At 40.9% G+C, this 24116-nt stretch overlaps 1 protein-coding gene across 2 annotated transcripts; it reads left to right on the forward strand.

The window, feature by feature from the left end:
* The first annotated feature begins 16942 nt into the window (after positions 1–16942).
* Positions 16943–22559, forward strand: LOC149284764 (DNA-directed RNA polymerase III subunit RPC7-like). 2 transcript variants are annotated; one of them, XM_089496415.1, is made up of 7 exons: positions 16943–17062; positions 17609–17738; positions 18829–18897; positions 19294–19350; positions 20202–20275; positions 22097–22207; positions 22473–22559. In XM_089496415.1, the coding sequence occupies exons 1-7, from the start codon at positions 16943–16945 to the stop codon at positions 22557–22559; spliced, it is 648 nt and encodes a 215-aa protein (XP_089352541.1). The 2 variants fall into 2 exon arrangements, with proteins under 2 accessions (XP_089352541.1, XP_089352542.1); XM_089496416.1 differs by lacking the exon at positions 18829–18897.
* Positions 22560–24116: the final 1557 nt, after the last annotated feature.

Raw genomic sequence — 24116 nt, forward strand, 5'->3', positions numbered from 1 at the left:
ATATATTTTCTAAGCATTGAATAATTGAAAGATCTGGCTCTCTGGGGGTTGGAGTCCTATTATTTTTTTTTTATTACATTTTGCAAAGGGAATTGGTTTTATTTACACGTCTTTTAATCCTAAAGGACCCCAAATTGTTTTTCTTGCAAAAGGTTGGCATCCTTTCATCTCTAAGGAGATTAACATCAAAAGGTACACTGGAGGAAAAAAATGACTTAATTAGCGTATGTATGTGTAACGAGGGGGTCTGACGAGGGTGTGCCCATTGTCACAACAACACTTTAATTTCATGTTATTTTCCTAATGAAATCCACCTCCCTGCGGGGTAGGGAGGCTTTTTTTTTTCAATATAATATTATTAATTGTTATTGTATATTTTTTTTCATGATCGTATTTGGCTGTGAGATAACTAAACCCTACCGACCACACAAAAAAAAAAACCATACACCGTCCACAACTTCCCAAATACCAGGATGATGGGAGTTGGTAAGCCTAATTTGCAGCTAGTATTTGACTTCCATTCCCATCATCCTTTACTGATGCCAGGCAAAATGCCATATAACCCTTAGCGTCATACTGGATGATGGGAGTTGCCTTCTATCCCCATTATCCTTTACTGAAGCCAAAATAAAATATAGCCCTTAATACTGTACCCCTCGCGATCACTCATCCTTCTGTAGGGTGCGATCTACACACACGAATGGAATGAATTAAATACATTAAGCGAAAATTCTAACGATAAACTATAAACTAGATGTATTGTGGTTACCAGTAGGTGCCTTATTATTTCGCAGGAGGCTGATAAAGTCCTACAGATTAACCCCTTTTGCTCAAATTATGAAATGCCATCCCTGATTCTAAAAATAAAAGGGGCGTAGCTATTTCTCACGGTCTCTCTCTACCCCCCCTCCCCGCTTTTGATTCCATATTTGTACCCTATTTACCTCCATTCTAGATCTCTACAGAATTTCACCCAGTTGAAAGAAATTTATTTTTGGAACAATGCATGATAACCCCCCCCCCCCCCCCGCAGAACCAACAAAAAAAACCCCTCTATCACCTAATCTACAAAACGCAGAAAAAAAATCACAAATAAAATGATATAAAAAAATACACAGGGAAACAAAAAATACTGAAATAAATGCCAAATATATTAATAAACGTCATCAACATAGTCTACCTGCCAATGCTGCTTCTTGACAGGTGTATCTATTACATTCTAGAAATAGGTTGACCTCATCCAGATAAGTTAATAAAAGGTTTCACATGTACAGATAACTACATTTTTTGAGACAAAAAGGGACAGTTGTTGCAGTCATTAGATTACTGTCAAAAACGAGAATAACACTAGAGAAGGATGTGATCGTATCGGGGTGGGCTTTAATCTTTAAATGTCCAGCACTTCGCTCTGGAAATCGCTGCCTGTTTCTTTCATTCATTAGATAATAAGAGACGCTGGCATATCGGGACCCCCCAATAATAAAAACTGCCCCTTGCCACCGGCATGCATGCTGGCATACACCTAGGGTTAGGAGCTGGGTGTCTCACCTGGTAAACCGTCTGATGAGACCTTGCTTCGGATGCCTGGTTACGGAGGAGACCCGCTTTCTTCTTTCCAGAAATTCCTGAATATTCCCAAAGAAAATTCATGTCTGGGAAAAAAAAAAAAAAAAAGAAAAAAAAAGAAAAGAAATATCCCTTTATATAGAGAACAAGGGGGATGGGGGTATTAAAAAAAGCTTGTTCTATTTTGAATCTATTTTGGGTGAAGGCTATTTAAGAAATAAATGCAGATAAAATGGATTAATGGCTGAGCGTGGGGCTGTATTTCCCCCCCGTTGCAGCACTGCATACAATCTGGTGCCTGCAATTCACTGTCACAGAATGAAAAACCCTGCGAGACCCACTGAGCTATTTTTAGCCGTTTTCCCATAGAGGAAAAGAAGATATTCCATTAAAATACACCGAGCCATAAGATTGCACCAATACACATAGTCCGGGGCCATCCTTCCACCAACCCTCTTGCGCCTGTTATATACCATGCTCGTTCCTGACCCACTTCTGCAATTTAACCCTTGCTTGCACTGCAGGTCCATGTACCATAGTGGAAGGACACAGGAGCTTAAAATTCTGCTTTTTCTTTGTAAGGAAATACAATGTATCTCATCTGATGACAAGACATTATTCAATTTAATCTTTTATTCAATTGGTGCCCTGGTCATGCCGTATAATTGCCTCTAACCGGGATTAAGAACCTTCTGGTACTGAGACAGGATGCAGCCATGCAGACAATATGTCCTATCATATGTAATATATGTAATCATTGATATATAATATTAATATATAATATCATTCATTTATATATATATACACACAAATGCTTTGTATTATTGTTATTACTGGATGGATATAAAACCCCTGGAAGGCTTCTTTGTTTCAAAGCAGACTTGCAGCACCAGAAGAGCTTGCAATCCATCCATCCCTTGCTATAGCTGAATGGTAGGGTTACATTTTGAAAAAACAATTGTATTGCAGTACAAATGAAGGTGAATTATGATGAAGTACATTGCATCATTTGGTGTTTGTACTGAATTCCTTAATTTATTTTAGAGCCGGACCCATGTACTCCTGTCTGGAGCAGTACTATGAGTGCGATACCAGGGGTGCAAAATCAGAGGCAACTGAGGGTCCTTGAGTAAGAAGTACCCCAATAGCACTGCACACTGTGGCCACCCATGAATTGATGATGTTATATCCCAGGGCACTGAGGCTGAAGGGCACATATGGGCACATATGGAGAGGGCACTTTGTATGGGGGTATTTCCAGACAAGTCTAGAGAGGAAGCCAGGACATGGGTAAAACTGATTGGCTCCAGCACAGAAGAACGCAGGTCTCAGACGTTCTTCAGTAGCTCTATGCCTACCTATGCAGGCTTACATTTATTTCCTCACTGTATTAACATCTACCACTTCTGCTGGAAGTTCTTTCAACGTATCCACCACACTCTACATAAAAAAAAACTCTTTCTTACACTACATCTAAAGCTCTTGTCATGCAATTTTATCCTGCATCACCAATGATCTTCCTATGAAGTCCCTGGAATGCAAATCGAACCTTAAGACGGACTTGCACAGGGACGAGTGACCTCTATCACTGCTAGCTATCCCTAAAATAGGTTTTTAAATGTTTCATGAAGACGTTAAAATGTGAGGTGCTTTTTGTGAACATCATTCTGCTTCACACATACGCACGGTGCCTGCTCCGAGCCCTTTGTGATGGGTCCGTACCTTCACTGTGTGGTCACCATGGTAACGTGTCGGCTAATTGTATTTCTGCCCTGTTTTCAACATTTCCCAAAACATAGCCCGTTTCTGCTCCTCTTCATGCGCACGGCTTAAAATAATAAATTAAAACATTTATATATATTTATATGTATATTCCTGAATTGCACAATGACTGATCTCCATCCACCGGTGCTTTATATTCCCGGTTGGCATTTCAGCATTGCGTCAATAGGTGTAGCTAATTCAGGTTTGAGGAGTCAGCATCCGAGAAGATTGACATATAGACCTTAAAAAATCAGTAGAAATATTTCGCTGTATTGCTGTCGACACCAATAAACATGTAAAAAAAAAAAATCAGTAGAAATAATAGGCTGCCCATCATCGGAATTCTATATAGACCTAAACGATTGGAAAAATCTAATTAAATATGAAAATAGGAATATATATATATATATTATTTTTTATTATTATTTTTTCTATTAAGAGGCAGTAAAAATTGCAAAGTCTAATAAAAAAAAAGCTAAAAACAAAATCATTATTTTTTTTAAAATTAAGATGGTCAATGTTTTTTTTCATTTAATTAAAATCACAAAATATAGAAAATCTTAAATAATTTGTTTTGTTCTAGGTTTATTTGAGGCAGGTGTGTACTCAGGGCCGGCGCCACCTATAGTCAAAGTATCAGGAGTATTGGAATCCCAAAAGGTGGGGTAGATATTGATGACCATCTAATAAAATAATGGGTGTTTGCTTCATCTTGCTGCTGCTGCCTCTCTCTGCTGTAATCTGGGAGGAATTAGTAATCCCATCCCATCCCAACATCAATGTTGTCGAAGAATCAGGTATGTGTGTACAGCAGAGATGTTATTAATGTCAGACACATTGGTCTTTCTGCGTCTGACTGCGTGGGAAAAATATTGAGGACACTACTATGTTAGTCATTGGGATAAAGGTTAAAATGACCTATTATTAAACCTTTGGGAAAAAGGTTCCTGTCGATCATGACCTCATGGAACATGGGGGACGACTGATCAACACTGGGTTCTATCTAACCTACACGCATTCATGAGAGATCTCCATTTTTGGTCACTGTCCTCTTTGGGTGAACAGGAGATCAATGCTTGGCCACACCCACTCCAAACCCACTCCCCACCCACTTTCTCTATAACTCCAGTCCACTCAATTTTATCTGGGGCTACCCTGGGAAGTTTCCAGATATGCTACTGGTGCAGCAGAGAACAACCATTAACACACAATTAATGCTAATGTAATGGGATTTACAGATTCAAATAACTTGTCAGGGCCTTCCCGATCGTAAAGTTGCTGACTGGTTCGGAGCCTTTCTAGGGGTTGAGGGAGAAGAAGGGCGAGAACTTCAGGACAGGAAATTGAATAACTAACGTTAGTTCTGCTAACTCTGGCCTTAAAACTTTTCAACTAAAAATTACCACACTGAAAGCATAAACGATAGGTAGGTTGAATAAATTATTTTAGTTATGCTCTTGCCATTTTTCACTTTCAGGCTAACTTCACCAGCCTGTCCGTTGTTGGGGTACCATCTAAAACCAGTCTAAACCAGACCTTAAACTCATTCACACCACAATTGCCAGTCCTCAAAGAATATCTTGCATAAAAATGTATATATTCCCAAATCTCCCTAGACAAAAAAAATCTATTCTCAGCAGTGGCGTCGGCAGGGGGGGGCCAGAGGGGGCCATGGCCCCCCCTACATCATGCTGTGCCCCCCGGTGTGCCCCCCCAATTGAAACGCCGGCTTTTTTTTTTTTTTAATAGACCCGGAGGAGAGAGTGAGAGGCGCCGAGCGGTTGCTGAGGAATAAGTTCTGAGCAACCGTTCGGCGCCTCTCACTCTTCTCCGCGACCGCGAGGCCTCTTCCTGGTTCGCAGTGCCGGCATTTCAAGCCGAGCGCTGGTATATGTCGTCATATCCGGCGCCCAGCAGTGAAGCCGGCAGAACCAGGGATACAGAGACCTCGCGATCTCACCGCTGGACAAGCCCAAGGTAAGTGAACTTCAAAGGGGGGGTTAGAAAGTTAGGAGGGGGTTAGAGAGAAGAGGTAGATAGGAAGTGAGAAGGGGTAGATACAGGATAGATTGGGAGGGAGAGGGGGTAGATTGGGAGGGAGATGGGGGTGGATGGGATACATTGGGAGGGAGAGGGGATAGTTAGGATTGATTGGGAGGGAGAGGGGGTAGATAGGATTGATTGGGAGGGAGAGGGGGTAGATAGGATAGATTGGGAGGGAGAGGGGGGTACATAGGATAGATTGGGAGGGAGAGGGGGGTATATAGGATAGATTGGGAGGCAGATGTGGTAGATAGAGAGGCAGATGTGGTAGATAGGGAGGGAGATGTGGTAGATAGGATAGATTGGGAGGGAGAGGGGGTAAATAGGATAGATTGGGAGGGAGAGGGGGTAGATAGGATAGATTGGGAGGGAGAGGTCTTTATGGGACAAAAACGGCGTACGTTCAGCTGTTTGGGGACAAAGTTGACATAATGTGTAACTTAGGTGCTGGTCAGGTTCTATGTGGGCAGTGTGGACACCAGGGCTGGCTTTGGGGTGTGTGACCAGTGATCTATGCCTGTAATTTAGGGGGGTTCATCTATACCTTTAATGCAGAGTTTATATGTAATTTCCAATTGATTTATATCTGCAAAGCTGGGTTTTGTGTCATTCTGTTCATCTGTATCGGCTATATTTCCATACATTATTAATGTTTACCTGCAAATATAGGATTTGCATGTCTTATTCAGTTGATCAATACCTGGAGTGCTGTTTCCATGTGTTGATTATTTGATCTATACCTTCAGTGCTGAGTGTACATGTGATTTCCAGTTGATATATACCTGCAATGCTGGGTTTGTGTGTTCTGTTGGTTTATACCTGCAATGCTATGTTTCCATACATTATTTATGTATACCTGCAAATACAAGGTTTTTTTTAATCTCATTCAGTTGCATGTGCTGTTTCCATGTGTTGTTTATTTGATCTATACCTGAACTACAGGGTGTAAGTAAAAGAGCGCTATGGTTTAGTGAATGAGGGGACAAAAGGGACTCTGGGGATGATTACAGGGGAGAGGACCTCTCAATGTCACGGTGCAGTCAGAAGGAGGGAACACTGCACTGACTCTCACTGTCTTCCCCTGATCTGCAGTCAGTGTGGCAAATATATTGGCAGCAGGGTCTAATATTAATATATATTGGCTGCAGGGGCTAATATTAATATATATCGGAAGCTGGGACTAATGTTTATATATATCGGCTGCAGGGCCTATTATCAATAAATATTGGCTGCAGGGGCTAATATTTATATATATTGGCTGCAGGGACTAATAATATATATCGGCAGTAGGGGCTAATATTAATATATGTTGGCAGCAGGGTATAATTTCTATGTATATCGGCAGCAGGGTATAATATAAGTATGTATCCGCAGCAGGGGCTAATATTAATATATATCCGCAGCAGGGGTTAATATTAATATATATCTGCAGCAGGGTCTAATATTTATATATATTGTCAGCAGGGGCTAATATTAAATAATGAAAAATAACTGTCACTTTAGCTGTTATTTTGAAATCATATTTTAATCACAGTCTTTACTTCAAAGAGATAAGTGCATATTATGTAGTTAAAAATGCACGTCTAACGTGTGTGTGTGTGTGTGTGTATATATATATATATATATATATATATATATAGTGTATATGTACCGTTTTATAATTGGCCCCCCTACTTTGGTCCCTGGCCCCCCATGTGCCCCCCCTAAATATGAAACCTGGAGACGCCACTGATTCTCAGCACATTTGATGACAATTCTGCACATTTATTAACGTGAGTGTTCCTATAAATAATTTCAAAAATACAGTTTTCACAGTTCCCCAAATTCCCAGCTAAAATCTATTCTCAACGGCTGTGTTGTGAGTAATTTAGTAGCCATAATAATAAACTGAGACTATCTGCTGTTCTCTTTTCTACAAGATGATGTCTCAATTGCACTTGAAATGTGAATCCCTTGTAATGACATCATCAAGAGCCCTTAGCTAAATCACTGCCACATGCAGAAAATGGCCAGGAGTATTTTATTTCTCCAGAACGTGCTATTTGCCCTAAGCAACAACAAGCCACATTTCTTTTTTTTCACACTGTAAACCCTTCTAGGAACTTAAACCATTATAATAAGTTCTAGATTTCTCATACAATTCTAGGTTCTGGATCACAAGATGTATCAATGCTTTTCTATGAATTTTGTCTGTTGAAGTCTAGGGGGAAAAAGTAATAGATATATGTTTAATAAGATTTATAAAACCCCATCATCCCAGCTGTTGAAGAATAAACAAAAACATATAGGCTTAATTGGCCAAGAGGTGAGGAAACGGACATCTAGGCTGTGTTATAGAACACACAAATCATTGTGTTACTATTTTTTTATTTTACCTAAAGGTGGCAATCCTAAACTGAATTTGATCTAAATAGCAGCACCTTACATGGTGCTGAAGGGCCACTGTCCAACCTTAACCTACTTACCTCCTTGAGGTCTACACCATCTAGGCCAAGCAGCAGCCAAGCAGCAGACTAATATTCTGCTAACATCTTTAAAGACTTGGGTTCTGAAAATAAACCAGCTTGAATCATTATCTCAGGGGAAAAATGTAAGAATAGAAACAAATCTGAGACTTTCAAAATGAGAATTTAATTCTTCCCTGCAACACAACTTGAGAAACAGGGTATATTTTTAGCCAAGGTATAAGTAGCTGCTCAGGAACACTTTTGTATGAATATGTATGTCAGTGAAACTAGTGAGCGAAGGGCCTTGGTGCAAAAAAAAAGCTTGTAGCCCCCTCACAAAAAATGACTAAAAATTTAATTTATTAAAATGAAATAAAAATTAACTTGAAAACATAAAACATTATAGGGTCTATTCAATAAGAAAAGAACTAGAGAGATTTTCAAGGGCCGTGCAAGCAAATTGCAAAATTGAGGTTAAAATAGCAGATTTGGAATAATAGTTGAATTGGAGATTTTCCCAACTCTGTTTTTTTTGGCTTCAGTTTTCAAATTCTCCTACAATTCTCTTGAAAATTCTCTGCTTTTGAAATAGCCCCTGTAATGTACCGCCAGCCCCGGTATTATTGTCCCAGAGCTCCTGAATTGTTCCCCCCCAGCTTTCCCTGGTGGTCCAAACACAGTTGTGTCACAAGCAAGTCCTGCAGCTCTTTAGAGTACACAGTGTTGATCCAGTGTGATCCAGTGTGATCCATTCATTCCTCTTGTTAAACTGAACACATTATTTTATTACAAATGGTTACATTAACTTTTAGTAATTCGTATAAAAACTACAACAGAAACATATAGTTTGAGTGCATTTTATTTAATATTAATTATGACATAAAATCTTGATAGTCCAACTTATTGGGCCTCAGAGCTGACCATGGTGACTGCTACCTCTGGACTCAGCACTCAAGAGAGGAAAAAAACCTCTGTGGGGAACCTCTAGGGAACCATGGCTGAAGAATTGTCCTTCCCTTCTGGATACTAAGAGGTTAACTGTGTTTTTTACCTGTAGAGAAGGAAAAATAAAACCAAAGCCCTGGTCCATGATCCCCCCACCCCAAGCTCATTCTCTTGACTACACCAACTTTTGGTTATTCCTTCGCTATTGCGTATACGTTGGGCTCCTGGCTTGTTTGTGTGCAGTGGATTATTGTTGAAACTTATTGAAAGTTAGCATTATGACATCATAAGACATCCCTGTTTCATCTCACAATTCCAAGATGGTGGGGTTAATCCTGCTACCTGTTATACTTATAACCATCTCTACCTGATTTAAAATGTGTTTGTTTAATTCAGAATTCAAATTTTAAGGACAATATGGAAATGGTGAATTCTTAATACTATGGATGCCCAGTCAGCAATTGCTGAATGTCACACCAACAAATGCCAGTGTGCCTGTTACTGTATATAATAGAGGGAAGCATGGAGTTCTCCATCCTGTTATCATTCCTCAGCTTCCATGATATTTATGGAGTCATCATCTGGTCAAAGCCTGGATGAAAATGATGAGAGTGGCTGGAGATCAGCCTGCTCCACACCTCTGATTTTTTTTTTTGCAATTTTCTTGCATGAGGCACATAAATAGTTAAAACATTATTAAAGCTTGTAAATGTATACATTTAATAACTTGTTTTATGAATATCCCGCTATTGGATGTTTATTGCTCTGTTAGTTTTAAGGGTATAACTGGATGAGGCTTACCATGAAGCCTTGTAGGGTTTTAATGAGAAGACCACGTCCATGAATGATATGGAAGGCGAGGATCCCTATTTAAATGTTTATATAATTTTATTTTAAAAATAGCTATTTTTAGAACTAAAACATTCTCCTTTTCATGAAACAGCCAGAATTCTTGGAAATAACCCCTTGTCAAGTCACATTTTCAGCTTCGTATCGTCTCAGGTTAACCATCTTATAGTAATTTACCTATGGTGCCAGATCAATGTTAAAGTGTAAGCTCCTGGGTATTAATAATATGATCTGGTATCGTCAAAATTCTGTCTTGCAATGCTCTGCCACAATCAACAAAGAGTTTGGGACATTCTTTGACTCAAGGAGGGAGGGGTAATCATAATCTTTTCCAACATAAGGAACAGACACAGTTTACAATGCTGGGATTTTAATCCAAATATTATGGGCCAGGATATAGTTATTTTTGTAAGTTTACCCTTTTTTAGCATAGGAAAGCATGTTCATCCCTCCTCCAGCCTATGACTATGTGCTCGAAACGCGTCTGACTTGGAGGCAGAGCGTCACCTGCTCTGCTCTGTAGATTGCTGATTCAACAAAGTGTTAATTTTGAGTCGCAACTTTATTTTCATTCAATGTGAACATTTTAGTTGATGTTCAGATGCCTGAAAAGTAAAGGGTTAAATGATCATTTTAAGCAAATGTGTAGTCGTGCGAAAAGGCGAGGGCTTGCAACATTGGAGAGTATATTTCTTTTTTGTTCCAATGTTCCACTGCGTAGGAATAAAAGCGAGACCCTTTCTACATTTTTAGCAGTGCCTGCCTCCCACTCCGCTTTTTTTTCGGATACTGAAATAGAAGCTCAAACAGTAAGAAGAGACGCCTTACAGAAACTTGCAAAATAAATCAGATGACAGCGCAGGCTCACCTGACTGTCTAAGTACACAATACTCCTGCGGTGTTGGGTTTAGACCTTTATATGTTTGTCAAACATGTAGATGATACAAGTCATACATTCTTTTTTTAGGATCTCAGGGTACTTTTATTGCATATGTTTAAAATAACTCAGAAAGGATGGGTTAGCTAATGGGGTATAGGGGCAAATGCGTGATTTGGTCCGACCAACTTGGGCCACCTGCTTTGCTTTGAGATTTAGAATTCCACCTATGGGCACAGGAGAACCTAGGAAATGATACATCCCCTTGTTCCTTGTCCCAATATTTATCTATTGGTTTTGCATCAATTCTCCTTTCTCATCAGGCTCAATCCCCAATTCCTCAGCTTACCATTCCATATCCACCTTTTACCCCTGTTCTGTCTACTTTCGTTCTTTGACATTGATTCTTCCCCTAGTCAATGTCCATCTCAGTTGAGATTAACATTGACTTGACCTGTCCGCCTCATTGACTGGACATAGCCATTGCCATAAAAAAGCCTAATGAATACCCCATTCATGTGAGACCCTAAAAAAAGCTCTAATTCTTGGCACAAACAGTGGGGAGAATCTTCTCTTCCTGTTAAAGGTCAACATCCCCAAACTTAAATTGTGAGTGTTGGTCTTCTGCCAGTAGATATTTATTGCCCCAAAGGCTTATTCCTAAACTAAACATTGGTTACTAAGGAAAAACTTTAACCATATATTAAAGATGAGCACACTGCAGACTTGCAGAGCTTGTGCAGAGTCAAAAACGTTCCAAGGTCAGTGCTGGCAGAGTTCAAATCAGTTCTAGTGCATTGTTCACCTCCCTGGGTGATTAAAGTCTAGCTCTATACGTGCTATTTTCGTATTACACATTGTGGTTAAGGGCATCAATTGAATTTGCCCTATTTTACAGCATGGGGAATCCCTTAACACAATGGGACAAAGCTAAGAAATTGCCATGTATAACACTAAGGATAATTTGCACAGCCTCCTTCTCTGGTGGGAAAATGAGGCATATAAATAGGAGTTTTCTTTAGCCTTGCAGGGGTGCTTTGTATGAATATCCACTGAATCAATAATAGATGCATCATAAATTGTATCTTCTCCAAAGCCTGCACCAAGTCATTATCACCTGAACTTCTTAGAAGAATATGGTCCATTTTATCGTAAGATTTTTTTTACCCTTGATGGACACTGAATCTGGAAACAGAGATGTATAATCTCTTTGTAATGAGGTATAAGGAGCCTAGGTTCGCCTTTAAGCAGGATTCTTTTGTAATCACTTGGTTCCTAAATACTCATCATTAGTGCAAAGTTGCTGGCCAGAAGTATCTCCATGGAGATCATGAAGACCACAAACACATTCCAACCTCCCCTAGGTACAAACACATTTAAGATAAAAATAAATAAATGTAGACAGGAACAGATGGGAACCATGAAAAGTCTTGGGCAAAAATGTGGTGGCCATTTTATAAGTGTGTTTAGTTGGTCAGATACGGGTGGGAACAGTCTGGACATGATCGTTGCCTTTTCGATTCCCAGTTAAAATGGTGCTCCGAGAAGGTGGATAATGTACCTTCAGGCATCTGGAGTTAAAAACGAGGGGTTGTACCCCTCAGACTTGATGGGCTTTTGATGTCCCTGGATCTGACCTCTGTGGGTTGTTGATATTCCATCTCAATATTTGTAGCTGTCTCACACTGGTGTGTTGTTTTATCCATAGACAATGCCTCGTAACGACTAATAAAACAGCCTACGGATGAGTCACAGTATTACGACTTTCCGAAGGACACGCGACAATGCGTTGGGAACGCGGCCCTTCAGCCGTCAATGTCATCCGTGTATCACGCAGTTTCACAAAGAACGCAAAGTGTAGGAAGTGAGTCTGTACAAAACATCTCTTCTCTTTTTTTTGTACCAAGGCCATTTCATCTGGGCAGAGACTCACAAGAAATATATATTCTTAAGAATGTTTGTAGAAGCCGTGTTCTGGATAGTTAGCTGAAGAAAAGGTCCAAGAGAGCAGTCACATCATCATGGATCTTGGACACAAGTTTCCATTGTGTTACGATGGCACCTGAGGAAGATGGTATTTTATAGACATAATGGTAGCCTAAAATGAAATCCCATTGGGTGATTCCATGGATTTGCCATAATAATGTTCATGGCTTATTGCCATGGTAACTAGGTACGGAGTCACTCAGGTCCTCAATCAAGACACCTTAAGCGGTAAAAAGTAAATGTTGTATTATAAAAGCCCTCAATCCTCCCCAAAAACCCTCTAAATCATGTTCTATACCTGACTGGTACTAAACTTTTTAAAAAATATATAAGTGGTCATTTTTAGTGACGATGGCTGTTGCCATAGTGATCCTGGGTCAAGCGCCCACTTTACCGAATTTAAAAAATGTGTCTGTGTACGAAACGCTGCGTTTCCGGAACAACAAATCCATCCGTCGCATGCGTGCCACGTTCTGCTACGCTGCTCCCGAACGCAGTTTATCCATCCTGTGAGTAAACAGGGTTAAAAGAAACTGAAGGACCTGATGATTTCATTAGTGGTCATGTTTCGCGCGGAGAGAAATACAGTCTTTTTATTAGAAACCCAACGCTTCAATGGCAATAGAGTTAAAATCGTAATGACTTCTTTTGAAGCTTTAGGCCGCGGCTGTTATCAGACAAACCTAAAGTGGCAATTTGCCGTCGAGAATTTTTCGCTCGGCTTTCAATGGAGCCTCGAGAAGCCGGCTGTAATATCGACGCGAAGGCTCAGCCTGTGGTTTTCCACTTCACAAGATGTGTGGAAGGAAGAAAAAGTGGGTCCCTCAGCAGACGCAAAGGAACGCTTCATGAGATGGTGAAGAAGGAACCTTCTAACATTCCACTAGAGCAGACCTGGGCAAAGCACGGCCCGCGGGCCACATCCGGCCCGCTGAATAGCTCGGACCGGCCCGCAAAGAGTGTCCTGGTGACTCACCAATGAGTCCGGTGTCCCCCCCCGCCCCGGTCACTTACCTTAAACTCCTGTGTTGGAAGCGTTTGTCTCGGGTGCCGGCGCTTTACGCTGGGCGCCGGCATATGACGTCAGACGCCGGCGATCAGCAGTGAAGCGCCGGCACCCGAGACAAACGCCTCACGCTTCCAACACAGGAGTTTAAGGTAAGTGACCGGGGCGGGGGGGGAGATCCTGAGAAGGGGGGGTTAGGGAGTTAGAGGGGAGATACTGAGAAGGGGGGGTTAGGGAGTTAGAGGGGAGATACTGAGAAGGGGGGTTAGGGAGGGAGGTCTTACTGTGTGTGTGTGTCTTACTGTGTTTGTGTGTGTGTGTCTTACTGTGTGTGTGTGTATCTTACTGTGTCTGTGTGTGTCTCACTGTGTCTGTGTGTGTCTTACTGTGTCTGTGTGTGTCTCACTGTGTCTGTGTGTGTCTTACTGTGTCTGTGTGTGTCTCACTGTGTCTGTGTGTGTCTCACTGTGTCTGTGTGTGTCTTACTGTGTCTGTGTGTGTCTTACTGTGTCTGTGTGTGTCTCACTGTGTCTGTGTGTGTCTTACTGTGTCTGTGTGTGTCTCACTGTGTCTGTGTGTGTCTTACTGTGTCTGTGTGTGTCTTACTGTGTCTGTGTGTGTCTCACTGTGTCTGTGTGTATCTTACTGTGTCTGTGTGTGTCTCACTGTGTCTGTGTGTGTCTCACTGTGTCTGTGTGTGTCTTACTGTGTCTGTGTGTGTCTTACTGTGTCTGTGTGTGTCTCACTGTGTCTGTGTGTGTCTCACTGTGTCTGTGTGTCTTACTGTGTCTGTGTGTGTCTTACTGCGTGTGTCTTACTGTGTTCATAGCTTATTCAGTTATTGTAATAAATATTTTAGCCCATTTTTTAGCTCAAAATATTTTTTCCTTTTTTTTCTCCTCTAAAATCTAGGTGCGTCTTATCAGCAGGTGCGTCTTATAGAGCGAAAAATACGGTATGCACTCCGAAGCCTTGTTCATTTTGTTCACTTCTGTGCTGTGCTAATAGTTATTCAGGCCTTACTTATTCAAGCACCTCTACCAATGACGTAGGCTTGAATAACTTTATTAAACAGCACATAAGTTAACAAAATGGACAAGGCTTCGGAGTTTGTAGTTTGTAGAGGTCTGGCCCTCTAAAACCATTCCAATTTCTCATGTGGCCCCATGGGAAAATTAATTGCCCACCCCTGCACTAGAGCTTCCTTTCTCCATTTTACCCCAAATGGGATGGTAAATCTATGGATCCCATCCCTATGGATGCGTTTAAATGCCGGGGGGCTGGGTACAAAGATCTCTGATACCATCTACACCAACAGGGGGCATCATATGGTTGGTAGTAGGGGGGTGACCAACAAAAGGTACATGAAGTGTTAGCAGGGTGTCTCTCGGCCCCTGTTTCCCCCACTGTGATTTCTAAGCAATAAATGAGTTGAGTGTCGACTTTCCTCACCGGACTTCACACTCTACGTGGTGGCGCTAGCCTGAGCCGGCATCAGACACGCCGAATGCGAAGCTAGAGTATTGTCGCAAGTAAAGGTGAGCATCACTTGGCTTGCGTGAGGGACCACGCAGGACAGATGATGGAACTGGTGCCACGTTCCGATCTCCGAAAGGATTCCGGGTCACGAGAGTTGGCTTCTCAAATAGAAGAGGGTCATGGACAGGGAAATACGTGCGCGAAACATAAAAAATAATAACAAAGTTACTATTTATAAGACTTTTGGCACGGAGGATAAATGGAACAGCCTCCCATCAGAAGTGGTAGAGGGTAATACAGTGAGGGTATTAAACACGCGTGGGATAGACATACGGCTCCTGGATCTAAGACAAGACCGACGGCTGAGGTCTGAGTTTTAACTGCTGCTGTCTCTCTATTACTAATACACTCAGAGCACTTTTGCCCGTAGGCGGGAGATGAACTTCAGAAAAGGTTTATTGTATCAAAAACAATGATACATGGAAGCGAAGGAAACGCGCGGACACCCACACGGCGACGCGCTTCAGCGGTCAACGAGCCCCGGAGAACCGCAACAGAAAGGCTTTTTATTTGAAATAGAGGGTGAACGGGCAGATTCTGAGAGTAAACGGGGCGATGGGGTAACATGTCATGGGGAATGGGCAGATTCGGAGGGTGTATTTAAATATTTATAGAGACATCTACTTAGGCGAGATGGAAATAAATCAGCTTTAATTCATTGGGGTCTGAAGCAGCCACATTAAATATACAGACGTGGGATCAGGCAGCCTCTGTGGACTAGGACCTTGTGATCCACAGCCAGCCAAAATATTGTCTGTGGTCTGGCTGAGCATCATAGGAGTCCTACTCCACAGAAGCCAGGAGCTGGAGGCCAGCTGAGCCTGCATCTCACAGGGAGCGCAGGTTCCCAATCACCATGGAAACCACACGCTCCCCACGACCTCTGCTTACCTAGCAATGTCCCGCCTACTAACTAATCGGTGATTGGCTGCCCGCGTTCTGACGGACAGAAGAAGACGCTAACAACAGTATCTATGGGGGAAAGAGTTTGTGGGCGTGGTCAGCCTTGCGTCATGATTGTGCGTCGGCTGGTGTGCGTTCCATGTGTAAGGAAGCATGCAGTGAGGTAAATAAAAGGCTTTATTCGATATGTTATTAAATAAATATACATATAGAACATGGAGGGGCTCCAGTGATCGACAGACAGCTGATTTAGCTGCCTTTATAAATTAGGATATTCGGCGCTGGGATTGTATTATATCTAAATGTATATTTTCTTATATATTTAATACCTATGTAATATAATGTATGTAATATGTAATTGTTTATATGTAATTTTTATATATGGATCTATACGTTCTTGCTGCTGAAATACATTAAGCCATTTCCCAAGTTTTAAGTCCAAATAAAAATGAGTGAAAAAAAACAAATTGTACAATTATATTTAGTGTGTTTACAAACAGAGCAGATTATTATGTAAACAGCAGAGTTACAGAGTAACTATGAGGCTTTCAATCCACGCCGCGGCTCTCTTAACTTGTAGATACATTTCTCCACAGCTAATAATAAGAATACCTGAATACTAATTAATAATAATTCTAGTCAAATAAATATGTTATATGTTATTGTTGCTGCTGTTTTTCTAACTTTCTTCAGGTGTGATAGGAGTTTAGGTATTATTATTTATTGTTATATATAGTGCCATCAAATTCTGTTGCGCTGAATAAAAGGTATAAAAGATGATTCTGGTGTAAACGTTTAGAAATGGTGTTATCACCACAGCAACCACTGCATCAACTCCAGTGGTCGCCATGGTGATGAAAACAATTTCCAAACTTTGCACCACAGTCCTTTTTTTTCCCCCCTTCCTTTTCTTTTTAGGATGGTTTCTCAGTGGACTGAGAAATGATTCCTTGTTTTCTCGTGTCTTTCCATTGCCCCCAGTTGTGATTTCTGTGCTGTGTGCCAGGCCCAGACAAGATGGCCGGACGGGGCCGAGGTGGTGCCCGGGGCCAGATGACATTTAACGTGGAGGCTGTAGGCTTTGCCCGAGGAGAATCCTTACCTCCACCGACTCTTCAGCCTCCGCCATTATTCCCTGTAAGTTTTTATCATGAATTTCTCCATGACATCTCTGCAGCCAGAAATACATTTGTAGGCATTTTGGGGAACTTGCTGGGTTATTATTGTTGGTAATGGCCGTATGTGTTCATAAGAAAACAATCCCGACATGATTGTCCTTTTAAAGAAAGTCTAATTTTCTAACCAAGTAAACATTTGAAACCGCGAGATGGAAGCGTGATGTTTGGTCAACGGGTATCTAGGATTTAGAAAGAATTGAGGATACCTGAGTTGCATGTTTACCCAAAAAAGCTCATATTTATTTAAAAGATGACAAATGCCGCAGAAGCTCTACTTTGGTTCTTCTATGACGTAAAGACCTTCCATACTAGCTCTGTTTTCTCCTGTCCTTTAGTTGCAACGGCTGCCTCGCTTTCCTACTCGTACTTTATCGGGTTTACCGGAGATCTTGCCGCTTGGCTGTCATAGTGTGTTGCACAAATGGCTGGCACTAAAATGGTTAATAAAGCTGCGTATACTGTTACAGCGTGAAGCTTTACCTGGGGTTTTTCTTGTCTTGCCCAGGCGTTAGAGTACAAACCGGTCCCTCTGCTCATGGGAGAAGAGGTGGAATATATGCTGGCGTTGAAGCAGGAGCTCCGCGGGGGAATGAAAAATCTCCCGTATTTCATCAAACCTGCCGCACCAAAGAAAGGTACCGTTTTCTGATTCCTGTCCATTCCAAGGAAATCACCAAATTAAACTTTTTTTTTATTATTTTTATATTTTTTTATTAACATATAACAGGGCTTTACAAACTCCAGTCCTAAAACTTAAGTATCGACACCCAGTTTTTGTACCACATATAAAATCCCGAACGTGGGCCATTCAGGTCGCACATAAATTTGTCTTCCTGGCTCATAGATGCTAGGTAAATTTGTCTGTCCTAAAGGCAACTATATATTAAAAAGGAACACATTACGCAAATCAAATAATCACAGGCCCATCTGACAATCAGGAATGGTGTCGAGTGCTAAGAGGAAGAGAATAAAAAGCTCTTAATGGAAGCTTCTTGAAAAGTACAGTTTATTAAAAAGCTCACTTTTATGCTACGAAATGTTGGTTTACAATGTGACGCGGTAACACGGAGAGATTAACCCCTTGGGTGCCATTACAGGAGTCACTGACACAGCAAAGGGTTTATAAAAGCCTAGGGCACCTTTTTTTCTGACAGATTTGACTAAACCCGCTCTCCCCAGTAACCCCATTAACAGGGCTTGTTCACTGGGGTTATTTTACTCACTTTGCTACGCATTTTATATAATGTAGAGTAAAATGAGATAAGTTTAAAGGTACCGATTATACGTTTTGACCGAAACACGAATGTCTTTTAATACCGCCCAAATCGGAATGATTGACGTGGCTGTCAATCCTTTTTTCATCTTCCCCCCTTTTGAACGTTTTTCTTGGCATTACTAAAAAAAGACACAATAGTTTGACGTGCGGATCCGAGCAGGTTTAATCCCGTTTATTACACGCATTTCATCCGTTTAATTATAAAGTCACCTTTGGCGATATGCAGATGCACAGAGGTGTGTGTTTTTGTATCTTTTTGTGAAGCTGTGAAATTCTCTTTACGCACTCGAGCTGTGACAAATTTCACCAGTGATGGTTGCTGAACGCGTTGATTATTTTCCACTCCGGGCTGCTAGAGAAATATCCCCCCCATCTTTCGCTCCGTGCTATATTGATCTGCCTCTCGGTGACGCATGCAACAAATGTTATTTTTATCTTCTTTCACTCAGATGTAGAACGTTACTCTGATAAATATCAGATGTCTGGACCTGTTGACAATGCTATTGACTGGAACCCTGGTAAGCTCTCTTGCTTCTTGTCCATGATTTTTTTTTTTTTTTTTTACGTGTTCATATCACAGCACACATGGCATATGGACCCCCGGTGCTCCCCCTGAACTCAGGTCTTGGGGTTATAGACCAGTTATATCACACAATTTAACACGCTTCATGTTATATTACACTAAATGGCTCATGTGATTCAAAATGATGTAGAAACTTTAAATTTGCTGGCTGATCAGACCCTTCGGCCCGTCTAGTCTGCCCTTTTTTCCTGCTGTAAAGACTCAAACCTTATCCAGAATATAATTACCCCCTCTGTGAATATAATGTCTCTTTGGCTAGCTGCACTGTTTGTATGGGGGTTATTTTAGTATAGACGCAACCTTAATTTTTCTTGTATTATTTCTCTTCCAGACTGGAAGTTGCTGCCCCGTGAACTTAAGATCAAAGTGAGAAAGGTCAAGAAAGAGAGTAAGTAGTTGTAACGCAAGTAGCACTAGTTGGTCCACCTGGAGGAACGGCCAATAATACACAACAGGGTGATGTATAAAACCTGATTCCAGTGTAAAGAGCTAAATGTCGTCTTTTCTCAAAGGCAACCAATGAAATGTGTTTGCTGATTGGACCATTCCATTAGTTGCTATGGTAATAAGACCACGTTTCAACCCTTGCCACCAGCTTCGCTGTTTCTTGATAATAATACATAAGTGTTGGTTATTGCGCCACCTGGTGGCACTTAAAAATAATGCAGACCCAGACTACCTCCTTGATGGTAATTGGACAAGAAAATAGTAAACTTAGTCCATAAGCGAAAAGGTTACTTGCCTATGATTTTGACAGCTAATAGTTCTCGAAAAAGGTGGGGTACAAATTGTTGCATTTTGTACATGCGCATTTAGGATGACAAGCTGGAATTAAATGCATCTCAAAGATATAGCTACATGAAATGACCTGGTTTGTTTTGAGCACTTAATGCACACATCGAAACCCTTCTCTCTTCTAAGTCCCACACCGGTAGATTTAAGAAGACCTAAAACATGCAGCCAATGTTGAGACAAGGCGCATTATTATTATTTATTGTTTTCTATAGTGCCATCAAATTCCGTAGCGCTGTACAATGGACAGGACATAACAAGTAGTATGTAACATAACAATTCGACTTACAGAAACAACAGGTTATGTTCAAAGCCCAAGACATAGCTAATGCAAGTGGCGTTGTGTTGTGTTAAGTGCCCCGTTCTAATAGAACGGAACACCCTCTCCTGCCTGACCTTGAAATAGCCGTGCTCCGTTTTATCCAATATCCCCTTCTTCTTCTACAGAGTCCTCCATTGTCCTCCCGAAACACAAACAGAAGCTTCCTCTGGATAAGGAAGAGATCATTAAGAAATTGGAGGTAAGACAAGACCTAACTGGGACAGAGCAAGGAGAGAGAGAGTGCTCGGTGCCCCCCCTCGTTACTGGAAACCAGTTCAGACGTTAGCAGTTCTGGCTGGATGGTTTTAGTCGGGTTAACTAACTCGCGGACATTATAATGTCTGTAGTCTTCTTCTGAACCCTGCAGCTCTGCATGTATCAGCACTGAACTCAGCATTGTTTATGCCATCCTATTATATATCCAGATATATATCTGATATATATGCCTTGAGATAAGCCAGGATCCCAAGATTCATCTTCCTATGTCTGTAAACGCATTCTTTTTGCAGGGGGTCCTCGTATTCTACGTAATTCTATAGAACGTTTTAGCGCGTAAATGTTGTGTAGCATAGCAAGGTTTACTGTTGCACCACTTTTTTTTTTTTATTTCTATATTTAATTTGCTAGAAAGACTCATTTCCTTAATCAAAAAGGCAACAAAATGTGTTTTAGCATTGTTTTTTTTTTTTTTTTTTTTTTGCACTATAAGGGGTTAAACATGTCCAATTCGCATAAACAGCAGTCAACATTTTCCCAGGATCGCTGATAAATGTGTTTTTGTATATTTTTTGGCCCCTTTTTGGTCAGATCTTGCAAAAATCCACATCTTAAGTGACCTCACGATGAAAGCCCAATGTGAAATCTCCTTCATTCCGAACATTTCCCGCAGAATAAACCCCACCGGCTGACAAATGTACTCCGTGGGTATCCGAACCATTCAGATTGTTCCTTGATGGATTGTTTCCATTTTGCAGATAAATACACAAAATATTGTGTGTTATTTATATGTAACATGTGCGTGTGCACATTATAGTTAAAATGTTACCTTAGTTTGGTTCTAGGCGTGTTTGTTATTTCCCTTAACTTTCTTTGATATTTTGTCCTGGAATACCCAGAATGCATCAATTTATTAGGGAATGCCAAGTTTGGCTGCTTTTCACTTAATTCCTATCATGCACCTCTCCACATATGAATACATGCAATAGTTATGCGTCTGTAGGCAAATCTCATGTGTAACTGTATATAAATATATCTATACATCTATCTCTGTGCACGCTGTGACCCTAATAGTGCGTCTGAAGAGTAATTACCTGACAATAAGCGCTGGGTTTTCTTCTTTCTCTGTCACTTTCCTCCCCGGCAGCTCTGATTACTGTATCATTACCCTGTACAGCTTGTCGGCAGACAATACACATTCCCCCAGTCATACCCTGCGAGCAGCTGCCAGACACAGACTCCGGAAAATCACTATCTTTATACGGGAAAACACGCTCGAAAACACGCCTTTCACGTTAACCCTTTCAATTCCTCCCGTCGTTTTGTTATTGTTTGTACGTCACAACCGCTGGCTGTCGTTACTTCCGACATCAGAAGAAAATAAAATGATGTAACAGTATCGTAGAAAAAAAAAATGTGTTTTAGTCATGCGCTGGGTCCTTGCTCTTATGTAACTGTCATGGTAATATTAGGAAAATCTTTAGCAATTTTAATGTATTTAAAATATATATATATATATATATTAAAATGGGAAAAAATAAATAAAAATTATATATATTGTATAGTCCAAGTATTGTTGAATGGGGTTTTTGGTTTCTAATTAGAGCGATGGCCACATCTTGACAAAAAAAACCATCTTCCGGTGTAGCCATATGTCACCAGTCGACAAGTTCAACCTTAACCTCCACTCTTTGGGACGTTGGTTGCATTGTATGTGAGGTCATCTGTAATACCTTCCGTAGAGAGCCATGCTCTTTTCTCATGAAACTTTAATTGAAGCTGCTCGTTTACCTGTAATCCACAGAATTTGGAAAAGAAGGAAGAAGAAGTGAGCTCAGAGGAGGAAGAAGAGAACAAGGAAGAAGGGGAAGAGAAGGAGGAAGAAGAAGAATACGACGAAGAGGAACATGAGGAGGTGAGAACTTGGATAGCTAAAGTCTTTAGAAGACATCATTATATGGGTGAAATGTTTGGGCTATACCTCCAGGAGAAGCTTGCTGGGGTTGGCCCTTCACAATGCATAGTGAAGTCACATTAGTTGAATAAACACCAAATGGTCTATAAGTCATTACTTATCGATATTAACATTCTAATGTACGTAATGGGCTTTTGAGGCTTAAAATGGATCTGTTACGTTTCAAAATTTAAAGTTCATTTTTTTTATTGTTTTTTGTTTCTAGGAGACGGATTACATCATGTCCTACTTTGATAACGGTGAGGAATTTGGTGGTGACAGCGATGACAATATGGACGAGGCCACTTACTGATTCCCTGCTCACATGCGCATACTGACCGGCGGCCATAAGTTATAGGAGTCTTTCAGTCTAATGCAAAGATGAGCAATTTTATTCCATACCCTTTTAAATTCAGCTGGTAATGCCAGTTTTAGCTTTTAATCTGTTTTATAGTTTCCATCACCAATTCAAAACACAATATGGACTGTTCCAAACGTTCACAGACCGAGCAAAGCCCGTGATTTAAAGTTGGGAGTATAATGTCGGGCAATCTCGTCATTATCTATATATAAAGCCAATCCGGGTCAGACATTGTAGCAAACACATTTTATTAACCTTGAGGCAATATGGAACAATGGCGCATAGCAACTATAGTGCTACCATGCACCGGCTTTTACATGAATACAAATAGTTTTAATTTTATGTGTGGAAGGAATCTGGACGGCTTCTTTCCCAGTTTTACCAAAGGAGTTTATCTAAGGAGCACCTATTAGCTGCTGGAGCACTGAAATGTAATTCATTTGCTGAGACTCTAACAAACTGCTTCAAGGTTACTAATATATATATAGATATAATATATCTTAGGCTTTGCTTGATCTGTGAACATTTGTTGCATGTCTATTTTTCTGTATCCCCATATTTAAGGATTAGGACCCGATGTTTTTACTGATAAAAAGGACTGTTGGCTTTGATTTTATTAGCTTAGATCATGATTGATAGTCGGACTGTAGTATAAATATCTCCCTCGTTATTTGGTTGAACGTTCTGCGGCTGTGCATAAATAGTCATCAAGCAGCGTCCTGCGATTGTTATTATTGGCAAACATGTTAACGTTGGAGTTTGCATGCTAACCCAAAGGCTCTTGCGTCACTGTCTTCCTTCCGCCGCAGTGCCAACCATCATCGTCTAATGTAACATGATCTGTCTGTATGTCTGTTTAAAATCATCTCTGGGCGCAGGTAATACCTTTTTTTTCTGGGCCAACGTAGCGGTCTCTTGTCCAGCTTTCGATGCAGAGTTCTATATGAAAAAGAGACCCCCGAGGTCCGGAAAGCATATGTGATTCTACAGCTCTTATTATGTTAGCTGTGACTTTTCTTGGACCAACACGGCTCTATCCATTCTTCTTTACGGTGCACCTGGCTTTATCTTCCTGACACAGTGATTGTGGTCTTTATACCGTAAATCCAACCAATCACAGGGTACCACGGAAGTCATTCGGACCACTGGTGGTATAGAAAGGACGCTGTATGGTGGCTGCAGGGTGCACCAATCCTATGGGGCCACAAGGTGGCGCTGCTCTCCTGTTTTTCGGCTCTAGAACTGGACCCTATCCCCACTGACGTGACCTGGGGCCCTTTTTTTTTTAAAATCAGCCGCTTTACTTTTGCCTACTTTTAACGTGTTGTTTTAGTGATCTAACCGTCTGGACCCAGTGAGCCATGCTCATATTTAATATGGTGTTTGTCATTTTATTTAGCATTTTATATTTGTTTATGTAAAACTATGCATGAAATCAATTTACTGCCCTAATGACGTCACTGTGTTGTAAATATTTTGGCTTTTACTACGGATAAGAATCAATTTTTA

The sequence above is a fragment of the Sceloporus occidentalis genome, unplaced genomic scaffold (genome assembly GCF_023333645.1).
Source record: "Sceloporus occidentalis isolate IW3139 unplaced genomic scaffold, rSceOcc1.0.p SCAF_89, whole genome shotgun sequence".
NCBI classification, from domain to species: domain Eukaryota; kingdom Metazoa; phylum Chordata; class Lepidosauria; order Squamata; family Phrynosomatidae; genus Sceloporus; species Sceloporus occidentalis.

Coding starts and splice junctions, on each gene's coding strand:
- LOC149284764 (XM_089496415.1), top strand. CDS start 16,943: ATGGCCGGACGGGGCCGAGGTGGTGCCCGGGGCCAGATGACATTTAAC. Junction 19,351..20,201: donor GAGAAAGGTCAAGAAAGAGA/GTAAGTAGTTGT, acceptor CTTCTTCTACAG/AGTCCTCCATTGTCCTCCCG. Junction 20,276..22,096: donor AGATCATTAAGAAATTGGAG/GTAAGACAAGAC, acceptor TGTAATCCACAG/AATTTGGAAAAGAAGGAAGA.